Source organism: Abrus precatorius, unplaced genomic scaffold, assembly GCF_003935025.1.
Source record: "Abrus precatorius isolate BTA unplaced genomic scaffold, Abrus_2018 Scaffold8, whole genome shotgun sequence".
Classification (NCBI taxonomy): Eukaryota; Viridiplantae; Streptophyta; class Magnoliopsida; order Fabales; family Fabaceae; genus Abrus; species Abrus precatorius.
In genome coordinates, this window is record NW_020874428.1 from 10,432,188 (window position 1) to 10,449,218 (window position 17,031).

At 32.7% G+C, this 17,031-nt stretch overlaps 2 protein-coding genes across 3 annotated transcripts; one reads left to right on the forward strand and one right to left on the reverse strand.

The window, feature by feature from the left end:
* Window positions 1-6,215: 6,215 nt before the first annotated feature.
* Window positions 6,216-7,130, forward strand: LOC113847921. The gene has a single exon (XM_027477254.1). It carries the CDS (start codon window positions 6,285-6,287, stop codon window positions 6,624-6,626), a length of 342 nt encoding a protein of 113 aa, XP_027333055.1. The 5' UTR covers window positions 6,216-6,284; the 3' UTR covers window positions 6,627-7,130.
* Window positions 7,131-9,962: 2,832 nt separating this feature from the next.
* On the reverse strand, window positions 9,963-16,646 carry LOC113846582. Of its 2 annotated transcripts, XM_027475026.1 has the most exons (3): window positions 16,392-16,611; window positions 11,352-14,274; window positions 10,518-11,297 (listed from the first exon to the last, which is right to left on the reverse strand). In XM_027475026.1, the coding sequence occupies exons 2-3, from the start codon at window positions 14,156-14,158 to the stop codon at window positions 10,943-10,945; spliced, it is 3,162 nt and encodes a 1,053-aa protein (XP_027330827.1). In that variant the 5' UTR covers window positions 14,159-14,274; window positions 16,392-16,611; the 3' UTR covers window positions 10,518-10,942. The 2 variants fall into 2 exon arrangements, with proteins under 2 accessions (XP_027330826.1, XP_027330827.1); XM_027475025.1 differs by having other exon boundaries at window positions 9,963-14,274; window positions 16,392-16,646.
* Window positions 16,647-17,031: the final 385 nt, after the last annotated feature.

Here is a 17,031-nt window from a genome sequence, read left to right on the forward strand (position 1 = left end):
ATGAGATTGACTTTTTAAAAATATTATTTATATATGACACACATAAAATATTTTTTACACAAATATTTTTGTTAATAAAATCATATTGATGTTTAAATCATAAAGTGAATGATAAATAATAAATATATTATAAATATTTTATAAATTTTACAATTACCTACTATTACCGTAAACTTATTATTTATTAATAATATTTAAATTTTATTTTTTATATTTTAATTGAAAATAATATTTTTCTATGCAACATATGTATTACAAGCACAACTATAATCTATTGAATCTAAATAATATTATTCTTACTATTTATTCACATTCAAAGAAGTTTTTGAAAAGATATAAATATAAAAAATTATTGTTAATTTTTATTTGTTAATTTTTTTCAGATAAAAAAGTATATTTTTTTTTAATATACACGTATATTTCTTTATTATAAAATTTTATTGTAACTATTTATCTTTTATTCAAATTCTTTCTTTTAAAATTTATATACATTATAAATATTTAATTCACTAAAATAATTTTTCAAAAATTTATATTTTTGATAAAATACTTTCGTATAGTATATGAGTTAAAAAATACTAGTATTAATATATATATATATATATATATTAATTATATTATATTATTTTAATTAAATCTATTATTTTTCTTACAATTTCAAATTCAAAAGTTAAAAAAAATATTTTATGTATCCACTTTCTGTTGTTAGTATTGAACTTCTCTACTCTAACTCTATTCTCATTCTCAATGTCTGTCTTACTAAAACTTAACAACTATGAAACGTTATTCATTAGAATTAGTTGTCAATGCCGTCACAATAAGTTACTAAGTGATACCACACGAAGGGACAACCATTGTACAGATCTATTTCGTTGTCGCTCTGACATTACCAATCAATCAAATCTCACACAAGATAGGATTATCACTGACAAATAACTTGTGTGTTTAGTTTTGCTTATTGTTTCTAAGAATTTTAGTTTAGAAAATTATTATATTAAGATACATTTAACGTTTATGATCTTTGAATATTTGTTTGTTATCTATGTTTGTACCTTGTTCGGGAACTACATATTAAATTTTTGTATTATTATACTACTTATGTGAAGTTATATAAACATATTTTTCTTTATAAATATTTTTTTCTCAAACAAGCGCGGGTAATGGGTACAAGACGGGTATGCGGGTACCCACAGGGTACGGGTACGGGGATTAATGTTCATACCCACGCGAGTATGGGGCCGGGTACGGGTATTTTTTTAAAATGTGGGTATGGGGATGGGTACTGTAGTACCCTACCCATACTCTACCCATTGTCATCCCTACGTATCTCTCATTCTTTACTATTCAAGCTTTATTTTGCATCCTTCATTTTACGAAGCCTCAAGGCATGGTTTTATAAACATGAGTTTATCAATAAAAATAATACCTTGACAGTACATACGTTGAAAAAAGTTTAGATTGAAGCAACAATGAAGGCTGGTAAATGGTTGAAATGGTGACTATGATTTCTTCTTTCTCTTTTGGCTTCTGATTTTGCTTTTCTCTTTTTGTTTATTTTTTAGTTGTGTTATTCCCTTTCCTCCATGAAACACTTAAATTTTTTTTTTCTTTTTCTCTCTTTCTTCATTCTTCCTTTTTAAAACTATGACCCTCCTTCTAAAAAACTTTGTTGCTACCCCCTCTAAATTTTTTTTTTCTACTTGAAAGCTTGTTACCTCCTCTCTGAAAAAAATTTTTAGAAAAAAAATCCTCCCTTTTTGAATTTCTTACTTGAGTTTTTATACCCCTTTTCATCTTACGTTTTAGGGTTTTTTACAAAATGCCAAAGTTTTGAGTTTTCCTCTCTCATGTATGGAGGCAGTTTTGAAATTGTAGTGTAAGTCTGAACGGTGTAAGGCTTTCATTTACATGATCCGGTCTATTTTTTTTTCAAAATTTTCCATTTGTCTGTAAAATAATTTTATTTTATTTTTATAAATTTAAAAAAAATTTGGAGGTCATCCCAGAGATGCAAAAATTGGTATTCACAAAACGTTATTCATTAGAGTTTGTTGCCAATGTCGTCACAAGAGGTCACCAAGGGATCCCACACGAAGGACCACTCATTGTGCAGATCTATTTTGTTGTTGCTCTGACATTGTCGATCGATCGAATCTCACACAAGATAGGGTTATCGCCGACAAATAACTTGTATGTTTAATTTCGCTTATTGTTTCTAAGAATTTTAGTTTAAAAAATTATTGTATTAAGACATATTTAGCACTTGTGATATTTGAATATTTACTTTTTATCTATAGTTTTACCTTGTTCGACAACTACATATTGTGAATTTTTGTATTATTATGTTACTTATGTGAAGTTATATAAACACATTTTTTTATAAATATATTTTTCTCAAATAAACGCGGGTAATGGGTACAAGATGAGTATGCGGGTACCTAGAGGGTACGAGTACAGAATTAATGTTCATACACACGCGAGTATAGGGCTAGATACGAATATTTTTTTAAAACGCGAGTATGGAGATGGATATTATAGTACCTTACCCATTGCCATCTCTAAACAAGAGAAACTAAATAAACTAAAAATATTCACGATAAATAATTACACACGACATATAATTAACATTTTTTTCTTAATCTTTAACCTTTTTCCCTACCTCTTTTTTTACCATTTTCCTTTATTTTCTTTTTATTCTCTCCTTTAATATTAGTTGAGATCAATGAACACCAACAACTAACTATAATAGATAAAACAAAAATTGTATACGTTGAAACTTAACTTGTTTGGATTTCTTATGGAAGACTCTAAATTATAGTTTGAAAAAGAAAAAACTATCTTTGATAACTTTTATTCAAAATAAATTACTACTTGAAAAGACATATTTTAGAAAGGCTTTTAAGTAATTAAAAATAACTTGAGTGACTTTTCTTTTAAAAGAAATATAAAGTCAAATAATAACTTATGTAGTATACAAACTCTTAATTGTATATTAAAATATTAAATAGTATGGATCAACATATTATACCAAACATACACTTTTTAAAACGATTAGTCCTTAAGCTAATGTTAATTAAAGAACCCTTTCTAAAGAGCCTAAATTTAGGTTGTTAAATAAATTGTTTTCGGTAGGTTGACAATAAGTTAGGTCATAAATCACAATAAGCCAAATAATATATTTCCGCTTCTAATTAAAAAAAGTAAATAGTAAATAATATAGATTAAAACAGTGTACCAAACAAATAAGCTTTTGAAAAAGATTAGACCTTAAACTAGTGTTAATTAAATATTCCTCTGTAAAAAGCCTAAATTTAGGTTCTTTGTTATAAATTGTTTTATAATATGCTGAAAATAAGTTGGGACATCAATTCTAATAAGCCACTTAATATATTTATAAAATAAATTCAGCATTAAAAAAAAACAATAATTCATATGATTAAGGTGATTCATGTTTAACTACATTGGAAAAATCTTATATTTGATGAACCTATAATTGATCGCCATATATGGTGATCCACGTCCCAGAATGAGCGACCGGTCCAAAGTCAAAATCGTTTCTATTTTTTCTGTATCAATTAATTTATTGAAGAATATAACAAAATGAAGTTGGACCATCGTAATCCAAAGTTAGTCCTACACCATGCAGGTAATATTCCTCAAATTTATTATAAAGATTAGACACACAAACATACTAATAAATATTAATTGCTGTGATAATTGTAACTTAAAATTTTTTAATCTGTACAACTTTATACGAGATAAACTTTAATAAATTTATATTAATTATTTTATTATAATTTTTTAAAAAAATTATTCTCTTTTTATTAATTAAATAATATATTTATTAGAATTTATTTTGTGCAAGGTTGAACTGATTGAAAAATTCATTATAAATTAATCAATAACATTTTCCCCGATTTGATGTTTACCGTTTAACGCACAAGGCCACCAGAATATATATGTGGAGAGCTTTGTATATACTTCAATAACCTTTTTAATAACTTTATTATTATTTTTAAAGAATTAACTAAAAAATATATTTTTATTATTATATTAAAAATATAAAGTATATTAAATATTTTTTCAATTAAGAGGATTTGTAAGAATAAAAGGTAGGATTATTCTCCTGTGTTTGGCTCGCCAAGTTTGAAAGAAATATTCCAAGATGTGTTATTGACTTTCGTTAAGCATAGCAGTCCATGGGGTTGACTATAGGTCTTCCGTTCTTGCAAATTAGCACTGTTCAATTTTAAGGTAACTTATATGTAATTTCACTATATATTTTTGCTGAAGTTGATGATGTATTAATTTTTACACCTTACATAGAAGAATACATTTTTCTTAATATAAAATTTTTATTAAAAATATAATAATTTGTATCATTTAGATAATATTGATTAAGAAATTTAAAAATTAGTTTACCCATTTAAGTACAATCCATCTTATCATTCGTTATTCATTTCATGCATAATTCGTCTAACTGTGGATAACTAAATTCTTACCTACTCTCACTAACATAATTCATCTTATTCTTACACTTATTTAATAACACATTCTTTACTATATTTTTTAATTATATTTTTGTTTTTAATTAAAATTTATATAGATCTTATTTTTTTAATTTAATGTGTTTTGTTTATTTTATTTTTAAACAAATTTTACTCTATACTTAAAAATATTTTAATAAAAATATAGTATCGGTAAATCAACAAAGTTATAGGAGTCCCACAATGTTCCCGACCATTTTAACACCCAGATTCAATATATATATATATACAATGCACCACTATTGTAAATTCACACAAGGCTAAGTGAGGAAGACATCACTCTTTGATCTCTTAAACTAAGCTAATTAAGACATTTTCTTTTACTAGTGCAGTCTTCGAGAACATAATATTATGAACAATTGTAATGACAAAAAGCTCAATTCAGATTATAAAAAGGTATTAACAAAAAACATATATATTCACAAAACTAGTACCTTTGTGCAAATTCAAAGCCGGTTTAGTAATGGAGACACAGTTCCTCAAAATAGTAAATCAAATAAGTATTCAGAGTCCATTTTTTTATAACCGAATAAAATTAATTTAAAACTGTTGAATATAATCAACATACGTGTTTCATTAGAATGTATATGTATATTTTTGTTAAAAAGTATAATCAAAAGCGCTCGTCCAGTGATGGATCATTTGAACTCCTCGTGATAGAAACGCTAAAGCGGATGCTTAGTACAAAAGTTGAATGGGTTTTGCTCAACTTTGTTTTTCTATTTCGGTCAACAGCGGGTCTTGTTAAACGCTCCAAACTTTTGACCGAACAATGAAGCCATGGACTTGTGAGACAAGTTGAGTGTGAGAACATAAATGAGCACTCCATGAATCTCGAAATTTGGAACGATGAATATAAGGCATTATCGTCAGCCATTAAGAGGAAAGGTGGTTCACGACCAGCCACTGACGGTGACGGTGTTCTCCGAGTCTCCCAACTCAACACAACATTAATTAATAATGCGACGCCATTACGCTACGTAGTGCCATGCCCCCTCCGTGTCTCATATCTCGGTGCAACTCGGTTACTATAATAACGCATCTCTTGTATAATTTCATAACACATTTTTTTATCGTTAATTAAAATTTATCTCAATTTCAGTACATATAAAAAAAAGTAAAATTCGCATCTATTGTACAATAATTTTGATCACTTAACAACTAATAATTTTTCTTTTTTATGTATCTTTGTAGTCGGTAGTACAATGCGAAGATTGTTAGCATCATCCGTACAAAATATGTTAAAAAGCATATGTTGTCTACACGCTGGGTAATTGTAGGTTGTGTTAACATATAAAACAATTGTGACGGTGTTGTGATAAGAATAAAGATAAATAAAAGAGGACAAGATGAAAAAGGGTGAAAGGGAAGAGAAACGGCATGGAAAGCCAATTAAAAAGAAAAGAAAAGAGCAAAATGGAGAAGAGCCACGTCAGAGAAAGAGGACACGTGGCGTTATCCCCTTGGAGTTACAAAAATCGGCGGGTGAGTACACAACATAAGAAATTGTTTGGATTGGAAGTGAAGAAGAAGATAAGCACGATGTGGTAACGATACCCTGAGATATTATACAAGGGAGGGACCCATTTTGGTAATTTCACGCATCGAGATTCATAATTAAAAACCCTGAACATTCCCAAGACGAAGCATTAAAGCTACATACACATCCACATCCAGATCGAACCCAAACCACCCCCCCCCTCTCTCTCTCTCTCTCCCTCTCTCTCCTCTTTGCCTATGGCAGTTTCCGATGCTGTGGTGAGTAACCTTACATCCATCTATGTGGCAGTAATAGCCTGTATTAAGGCGTATGGGTTCCTGTGTGGGCGCAGCTTCGGCGGTGGGTTTGTGCTGGTTGTGTCCACCGCCGTGGTGGCGCTGATTTTGGTGTCGACCTTAACGTGGGACGTCTCGCGTAAGGCCACTTATGCATTCGCCGGCGATCATCCTCCGCAGCCTCCGCCGCATGTCCACGAGGTTTGCAAGGGTGGCATCTGCTGGCACGGCGTGGCGGTGCGCTCGCCGGCGTCACAGGTCCGCTTCAGACTCCCCCAGCATCTTCCTTATACTACTTTGTAACCCATCTTCTCCTTGTTTTTCTATATCATCATAAACAGAGAATATAAGCGAAAGAAGGAAAAAAAAAAAGAGAGGGTTTAGTTTAGTTAATTTTGTTTTCACTTTTTTTTGGGGTAGTTAGGTTTATGCTGCCTTAACTTTACCAAGTTTTTGAGAAGGGCACGAGATGATTTGGGATGAGAGGATGATATAGTTAGTTATATATATATGTGTGTATACTTTGTAATATATGGTAATCGTGGTTAGAGGAGCCGGGGAGGGTTTATGTGAATAAATAAATATAATGTATTGTTAATTTTTTTTATAATGGAAAGGAGATGTACATTGGTTTTTGCTTGATCTTCGAATTTGCCAGGTTTGGGGTTTGGAGAGAACAGGGTCTTGTGGACACTGATGTGAAGGGAAGGTAATGAGGAAAGTGGAGAGAAAGGACTTTAGTTGAAAACAAAGGGGGTTGGTGAAGGAGGACTATTGTGTGGTAATTTCTAGAGTAATGACTTTTTTTGGCAATGATACTTGCCATTTTGTAAATATTTAAAGTGAAATTAAAATTAACCCGTATCTTAATGGCATTAATTAGATAATACAAAATTTATTGAAACACTATTTTTCACAATATTTAATACTTTCTCCCTTCCTTTTACAAGGAAGGAACCAGATGGAGTTTTCTAAATCTTAATTATAAGTTATTGTTATTATTAAACGTATGTCTACGAGACATACACTAATTCCATATTTTGAAATAAAAATTATATTTATAAAAATATAATTAATTTAATTGTTTTTCTTGTAACTAGTAATTTAACCTTTTTTTTCTTATAAAAAAATTTGAGAGTATAGTCTAATAATAATAAATGTTTATTAAATGCATTCAATTTTTAAATAAATGTGTATATTTTAATAAATTTTCGTACAACTAATGAGCCAAAAGAAAAATCTTAGCAGGATATTTTTTTAAACTTACTATTAATTATAGTTAAAGTTGATTTAAAATTTGTCCTCAGTGATGAATGCTTTCTACTTTGATTTTGTTCAAGACCCTTAAAGATAAGTACACAAAAACAAAAGTAGCATTACCCCATATTGTAACTACCTGTGAGTTGTCTTTACTCAACGTATTAGATTTGGATCCATCAGCTAGCACTAGCGAGAGGTGCAATGTTAGGTGTTGAATTGGTCTCGAGGAAAGATGTGGATTCCAATAGGGTTTGGTTCTTTTTTTTGGTGAGTATTTGACAAATACAACAGCAAAGACTCATAGAGTAATAGTGACCAAGTCACTGGCATAATGAGGGTCAGAGTCAGTGATGAGTTGGTGAGTTGATAGTGCGCACAGGCTAGGTGACATTTTACGTTTATGAATAAGGTTTCAAGGACAGAGCAGCCATTTCGGTAATTCTGGTTGCGCCACGACCAATCATGTATTTATCAGGTTCATTTATTATTAACCCAACTCCATTTTATAATATTACGTATTATTTGGTCAGATTTCTTCGCCTGTATTTATTTAATCATTTTAAAATTAAAATATTAATTTTAGATAATTTAATTAATTTGTTTATATTACAAATTTTCAAGATATTTTTTTTTTCAAAAAGTTTACAAATTGTCATGAATTAGGAAATTAAGGTTGGAAATTAGTAGAGTTGTTGAGTGGAACTTGACATAGCTCAACTTAGTAGAAATTTGATCGATTTGAACAATTGAGCTTTACATGTATTATTATTATTATTATTATTATTATTTCAAGCAAATTCATCTTAATTGAAGTTTGCAAAATATTCGGTTTAACTAGTGAGTTCAAGTTAATATAAATTAAAACCTAAGTTACATAGACACGCAGACATAAATGTTTCTTAAATGTAAATGCATTAACTTCTCTACCTTTCACCATCTCATGATCCAAATGAATTAAATTATATTTGTCTCAAATTTAGCTCGTTTAATTAATTTAACAAGATTAATGTTCACTTCAAGCTCAGTTCATTTAGTTCATGAACCAAGTTTATTGAGCCAATTCATAAGTCTAGTATCTAATTAATTTTGAATTGATTCAGTTCATTTCGAGCCCTATACTGATCATGAGATTAAGTTAACAAATGTTTCTACTGCAGATCTTTTAACCTAAGTTAAACGTTTTATTAAATTCTTTAAATTCATCTATGGAATTCAATTCATTTTAACACTTAAAGATTCTTTTTGTAATAGGTGAGAATTTGTTTGGGAGATCATAAAATAAAAACCTTAAATAAAGATTAAGCTAAATAAAATTTGGAATGCCCTTTTCTCGTAATATAATAAATGGTGAGCCATGACAATTGATAACATACTGGATTTTTTAATTAAGGAAGAATTTTCAAGTCAATAACTATGTTTTTAATTTTGTAATTCAATTTTGATGTATCATCATGAATTTTGGCTATTTGTATTCGTGTTGCGGTACATCAGTTTAGCCATAAGTAATTTCTTAATCAATATTATTTATTCATTTGTCAACAAAACCCAAAAAATTATAGTGTTCGGAACCCGACAGCTCAAGCATCACACACTATTATCTTCCTTACATTTATATCTAATTATGCGTTGTTACACTACTTAATAAATTTAACATTTCCTTTAATTGTAGACATTGTCAATTTCATTAGATGATATGTCAACATACAAATAAGTGAGTGTATTTTCCTTTTACATTAACTTATACCAAAATTATTATCTTTTCTAATAGCAAGTATTTGTCAATACACTCGATAAATAACAAAGGTGGACGCATATGCACAAATAAATTACCAAAATTTGTTTGATTTGCATTTGTGTTGGGAACTTTAATTTTCAACCCCCAACACAAACAGAGCCAAGTTGTTTTTTTATCTTTTTCTGCGAGCTTGGTCTAAGTTAGCAATTGTCAAGAAATATTGTAATATTCAGAAACATCGCCTCTCAACATAAATAGGTCTGGGTTTGCATGTTTTCGTTGATTCATTCTTAGACGAGATACTCGAACATGTAATTTTTTTGGTATTGACTTTCCAGTAACTTTCTTTTGGTTGACTTTAATCACTGTTTTGATTTGTTAGGCTTCTGGCCCCGGATTTTACCCGAAATAAAAACTGTTTATCTGCATTTGAGTGAAATTTTGAAAACTGAGTGTTTGAATTAGTTTATCTTAAAATTTTCTTTTGTAATATTTAAAATGTTTTAAAAAATTATTTTTCTCAAATTAACTATTATCCAAATATGTTTGTATAGATTAACTTGAAATTTCTATTTTAATTCGTACTAATTAGGTTATTAAAAAAATGAAGAAGTTGCATAAATATAAGAACGCTATTAATTTTGGTAGAATCACATAGATAAATGAATTCATTCAACCTTTACAATCCTTTGCAAAATGAAATCTTGTTGCCCATCTTTGCAAAATGAACTCCAAACCCCCGAATTAGTTTACATCACAGAAATTAATACACTAAGGATTCAGTCAGAATGCACAAGTTGTATCCTTTCCAGAACAGTTGCTGATCACAATTTCAAGGGCAATGATTAATTTGTACGCTTTGGACATATATAGACGACTGTTGCAGTAAATTCACTCACCCACAAAACTAATCATCATCACCAAGGTTGAGGCCACTTTAAAATGCAAAATGCTACCATTAATCCAAAGACAATCCCACGATGGGTAATATACGCCTTGTTTCTGACAATAACAGCTGATGAATCTAGCACAGGATGAGGTTGCAGCTGTCAAAGAAAACATATTTAGTCTAGGGATCAGTCATGCACAAATTGGGAAATTGGGGCTAATAAACGTCATTCAAAATGAAGCCAAAGACATAACTAAGAGCATGATTTGACGAAAGACAACTTGTATCGGTTAGACTGTATTTTATGTAAGCGGAAAAGTTTTGAACACAACGCTTTCTCTTTACAGGTTATTACTTGATGATGAAAACTCACTAAATCAACTAAATTTGTGGCCATGTACTCAAGTACCACTTACAGTGAGAAACACGATACTATGACTATAATTTCTTTGACATATGAAAGAGAAATTACAGCTACTGACTTTCTATGAAACTGCAGGAAAGGAAAAACAGAAAAAGAAAGATTAAAAAAACTAATTCCCCCCCTTTGCCAATTAATATCATGAATAATATTACATCCACGATCCTCTGCCTTTTATTGAGTTCTGGTTCGTCTTATCAAAGGATTCCAATGGATTGGCCCACTCTTCAGGATTAACTTGAGTAATAATAAAAGCACATCAATCGGTAGGCTGTATCTGAGAACAGATGAAGAGACAAAAGCATAAATTTGGGCTACTTCCATGGAGGTTGCTGATTTTTGTAGCTGAACGGATAGGTTTCCCAGCCACCGTCCGGTTCTTTTCTTTTCACACCAACTCCAGAACTTGAGGATTGTGGAAAGGTCCTTACATGCTCCTCCATAGCTCCTCTACCTTGAGCAGGAAAGAAAAATTGCCTTGCAGCCAATGCGTCTCTATTCCCACCATCAATCACGAAGCCAGAGTTTAGATCAAAGTTGGGACGTGAAGATCCAACTCCATTTAAACCAAGTTGTGTACCAGCCATGCTCATGATAAATGGAGGCTGAGTATAAGATGACAGGTCGGTTGAGGATGATCCCCCCACTTGAGGCACAACTGGAGCTCCTCTTGAGTCCACCATGCACGGAATTGTGCCACCAGATGACCCATACATGGCTGACGAAAAAGACAAACCAGGAGCTGGTGTCAGTCCATTATACCCAAAAACACTTGAACGATTGTAGGATACTGTGGGGCCCATTCCCAAAATGCCACCACCTCCTGACATTGTAAGATCCATTGAAGGCTCAATAGCCTTGCCATTTGGCAAAGACCAATTTTGAGGAACATATTCTCTTCTACCAACTTCCACCTTGGCCCCCAAAAGAGAGATCACAGGAGCATCTGATTTAGAAAGTTTATTTGCTTCAATAATTGAAGATGACTTGCTATGCCCTTGCTCCACCAAATCAGTTTGGAAGTATGGTCTGTCATTCAAATCAATGTTTCGAACTGAAGGTTGCATTGATGATGACGATGATGCAGGTGAGGGGCTCCAATAGCCATTTCTTCCAGAAAAGAGCTGCCCCTCCATCCGCTGATCTGAGGGTTGGGCATCACCATCATCACCAATACTGTTTAAATCCAAATCGAACCTGCTTGACCTTTTAGGACTAAGTTCCACGGATGATTGCCCAGAAGGAAGGCCTGAAGATTCACCAATTTGTTTTACCAATCCTTCTTCACCCTCAGCCACATTCAGATCAATGTCAAGGCAACCCTGCCTCTGCTTGGAAATATTAGAGTTTCCACCAACAGAAACATTTTTCTCGTTATCAGAATTTTTGCGAGGTGATGCAGGACGAAAGGCACTGGTGGCAGCTGATCCTTTCCACCCAAGGGTCCCCTCAAACTGCAAAGGGGCTGGGGGGAAGCCAGAAATCTGTGCAAGTTTTGAAGCAGAGACAACAGGTATTGGTGCAGTAGACATAGCATTTACAGAAACATCCATATCATCAGAACCAACTTCATTGAGATTGAGATCAAAGGTACAGAGGCTTTTCTCTGAATTATCTCCTGCATCTTGAGCTGCTTCAGTCACCTGTGAGGACTCCAAGTCAGGTATGCATTGTGGCCCAGCCTCAATATTATCTGAAACACTCATATGCCCCTCCTCTACAGAACATGCTTCAGTAGAATTGCTTTGCCTGGATGATACCTCCTCAGGTAGGACATGAGTGAGTTCATCCTTATCATGGCTGCCTGCCTGCCTGATTCCCCCTTCGGAGATTTTCTCTGAAGAAGAGCTGCAAACTTCTCTCTCAACCTCTTGAGCAACTTGTCGAGCGACTTCTAAAGCATCAACTATACCATATTCAAGTTCAATATCAGAACTCTTGTCAATAACATTAGGGCTTCTGGAACCTTTTCCCCGCTTAAAAGAATCAGAACCATTTGTGGTGTTGTCGCCTTGATTAGAAACCTGGTCCTTCCCTTCCTTTACTGTGACATATTCTCTCTCAACTTCTTGGGCAACTTGTCGAGCGAGTTCTAAAGCATCAACAATACCATACTCAAGCTCCATGTCAGAACTCTTGTCAATAATGTTAGGGCTTCTCGGACCTTTACCCCATTTAAAAGAAGCAGAACCATTTGAGGTATCATCACCTTGATCAGAAACACGATCCTTGTCTTCCTTTACTGCTCTAACATATTCTGCTTTGGGGAAAGACATCTCCAACATGTCAGGCTTTTCCAAGTTACTGCCACTGACTGATGAGTCCTGTAATGCATTAGAACAATGGTCATCATCATTTTCTAATGCTTTCAAAATTTGTGGATTGCTTGAATTTATAGCTCTGACATCATTCCCCCCACTTGTCCCATCAGATGCAGGTGATCTCGTGCTACCAGAATCAATTACTTTATGACAAACATCTTCATTGCTTTCAACATTATGTTCTAAAACAGGTTCTTTCACAGATTCCAGCACTTTTGCTTTAATATCACCAACGGAAACAGGTTCAGGCTCCAGCTTTGCAGATGCTGAAGAGATATCTGGTGCTCCTAACTCTTCAGGAGGACCATTAACATTTTGATTTTGCTTCTCCTTTTTGGATGATTCATTTAACCGTATGTCATCTAGTTGACCTTTGAAACTGCCTTGTTTAGTAACAGGTAAGTTACATGTCCCAGCCAATGTGTCCTCACCTTCATTCATGGTAGCAACTTCTTGAACAGATATCAAAACACTATCAACATGGTTTGATCTCTCTTTGATATCTTCACAATCCAAACTTACAGAGGGCTGGAGTGCATTGTCCAAACTTTCTATCTGCATGGTTGAAACTTTTTCATGTAGCTGACTATCACAGTTTCTCAATTGAGTCTTCTCACCTCCAGTAAGTCGAGATGCGTGATCATCGGCATTGCCGGCTTCATTCACAGAAGATGGCTGGCCTTCCAGCCCAACAATCTTATCACTCACACTGTTGATTCTACCAAGATTTGTATCATCATGAGGTTCAGCCTCTCCATCCCTGTCTCCTTTCCAGCTGTCAAATAATACTCTTGCTCTATCCTGAACCTTGGAGCTATGATGGCCAAGAAGTTTACTTACAGTTACCCGAATTCCAGATGAAATTGACTTCTCCCTGTCTAGATATAGTTTTTCAACTGCTCGCAACATTGCAGTAATTGACTCTTCAATGAAGCCATCATTTGTATCAGTACCCAAATTCTGAGCGTCATTTAACCACCTATTGATGTACCAAAGTCCATCTAATTGAATAAAAAGATCAAGACAATCTTTATTCTCTGTAGCAGCAATGGTGCTTGCAACAGCAGCCCACTGCCTTGTTGCATCACCAGCATTCTTAACTACACAATCTTGCTCATTCTGCATTACAGAAACCAACTCCTGTACTCGAGAAGGGGCTGTGAGCCCATCTTTCATTTCAGTCAACGTAAAAAAATCTTCAAGAGTCATACTGCTTCACATAACCTCTCTCAAAGCATCAAGGCAGCCCTTTTGATATGCCATAACTTTTTCTCCCATTAAGAAATTTATTCAGATCCCAGGTAAAAGAACTTCAAGAGCATGCACTGCAAAATATAATAACAAAGTAAATAAGCTTGTGTGGAAAATTATTTGAGAAGTTTAATATTTCCTAAGTATTTGAGGAACTTCACACAGATTTATAACAAAATATCAGAGCAAACAAATATTGATTTCCATGTTTATGGCAACAATAAGGTACAATATCATTGAAAAAACATCCAATGGATATACCAAAACACAGATTTATAACTTTTGTTGCTACAATATTCAATAGATATAAGATACAAAGTAGCAGTTTGAACAGTTCCCAATATAGTAAGGCTACTGGCAAAGGAAAAGTAAGTTTGTATTTTACTTTTGATTCAGAGATATAACTCCAAATAGAAAGTTCAAGAAATAAGCCATAATCCATTTCCATATCCATCCCGACAATAAAAAAAGAGGGCTGGCCAGCCAAACTGCAAACTCTTAGTTCTAATAACACAATTAATGAATCCCATATCAGTATCACTCCACATAGGATTGCACCAAATGCCCCATCACTATAATTTTTTCTTTTTTGCACAAGAACAACGTTAGTAACATTTTCCAACAGGGACCAATTTGACTAGGACCAACAAATGCAGGAACAAATCTCTGTCAATCGCGATGCACTGACATGCACATTCAAAGCAATTTAATGTAACTTCCATGGTTACAACATTTTTAATCATAAAGTCAACCTCATTAATAACTAGTTACAGGGTAAAAACCCATCCTTTCAAAAATCCAATTTAGTATATAACATCAACTTCAAGACTTATCATACAAATACACTAAAAACAAACAAGTCGTACAGCTACTTAGAGCTCCATTTTTGTTCAACAACGAGTCACATTAAATATATGTATTTCCCTAAATCTGTCTGGAAGATATGATGTCCAAAAAAGCAGTGTGAAATGTACAATGAGGAAACATCTTTGTTTTGCTTATTTCAATTTACTGTAGAATTTTGCTCCCACCCAACAGTTTTTTGTGTTTTACTTTTTGATTTCCATATCATTGCTTTTAAACAGGTCTAAATTAATAAGAGAGGAAATAATAAAAATGCATTTGGAAAGCCTTAATGTTCTGTCCATTTAACATGAAAGGTCAAGTACATCATTTCCATTCATTGGGTATATATCTTTTCTCTAACAAGAGAAATCTTATGTTCACCATAATAATACCACTAACTCGATTATAAAGGGTGAAAGTTTCATGAAATTTAACAAACAAGAACATTATAGCCCATTTCATACATCATTTGAAATTCTTGAGGCAAATGATAACAACAATAAAGTCAACAAAAGGAAAGATATCTATAACCCCATATCTAGCATATCTGAATCTAAACATAACATAATATTTTTCCCACCAAAGTCCACCAGTGATATTTTAAATTTTCACACAAAATTGCACAAAATAAAAATAAAAATAATCCATGTTGCAGACCAGAACTAGGCTTTCTATAATGTTTTCCTGAACGATGTAGGATGAGCAATTCAGAGAAATATTTAAACAGATTGGGCAAACCTAGGGGCTCTCACTTACAAACTACCTACTTTAAATTACATGGGATAAATCAAGTCCTCTCTAGAAGAGTGATAAAACAACTAAACCTAAATCTATCAATAATAAGATTAGCAGTCACTTCAAGAACTGGTACAAAGTCACACTTATGTTGTAACTTTCCCATCACGATCACTGAATCAATATTGCTTTATCATTGCAACGGCCAAATTCAGAACTAAAATCATAATCTCCCACAGCAAATGCAATTAAAATAAAAAATTACGATTACGAACAAATCCACTTTGAAACCATTTAAATGGTCCAAAAAAAGAAGAAAAAGAAAAAAAAAATGAGCATGAATCCTTAATTTCAACAAAGAGTAGAGCATAAATTCTCAAAACCCTAAATTCAACGTTTGATAGAAGATGTGGAAAACCCCTAAAATTTAAAAGTTTCAGAGGTGAATCGAAATGCAAAGAGGAAAAAAGTTAAAACGCAACTTGTCATAATGAAAACGCTGAGATACGTTACGAAAAACGTAAATCCCTTAAAAGGAACAAAGAGTAAGCGCGAGAAAAGAATCGAGAAAAAAAATAATCAAGAGAGAGAGAGAGAGAGAGGGGTTCACCTTGGCCAATAAAATCGAAACCCTAGCTCCAGTTCAGCTCAGAAAAGGAGGAGCTCCACTCTCAAAGGTTCTGGAGAATTCTAGAATGTTCTGCGCGCAGAGTCGGAATTGGGGTTTGTGTGTATCTGCGTGAAGTGTTTGGCGCTGGAGTTTCTGTGTCTTCTGCGAATGTTCAAAGCAGAAGGGAATGTGAGGAAGCAACGTTTTACTTCTTCGAAATATTTGGTGCTGATTTTTTCATTTCTTTTTTCAGTTTTTCTCAATTTTTAGTCTTTGTTCGTAGGTTGGACATTAACACGTGCCACGCCAGAAGTTGTTCGGAGTTAATGGGACCAGGTTAACTACAGTGGACTTCAGAAAGGTCTTTTTTTCTTTAATAAAATCCACTTTTAAATATCATAAGATGTTTAGGTAAGTTTTTATTTTTTCAAAAAAATCGATTATATCTATATATTTTTACAAACTACTTTGAGTAACTTTTAAAATATCATAAAAATGACAAATGTTGTCCAAGGTGAATATTAGGCTATTATCATGTTCGTTTGACTTCATCGTTCTTTCTTCTTCATTATTTTTTTCCAGTTAAAATGTGGATTTAATTATTATGTGTGTCATATAATTTTAATTTCATTTTTAAAAA

Excerpts from the sequence above, each read along its gene's own strand:
- LOC113847921 (XM_027477254.1), top strand. The coding sequence starts at position 6,285 with ATGGCAGTTTCCGATGCTGTGGTGAGTAACCTTACATCCATCTATGTG.
- LOC113846582 (XM_027475025.1), bottom strand. The coding sequence starts at position 14,158 with ATGACTCTTGAAGATTTTTTTACGTTGACTGAAATGAAAGATGGGCTC.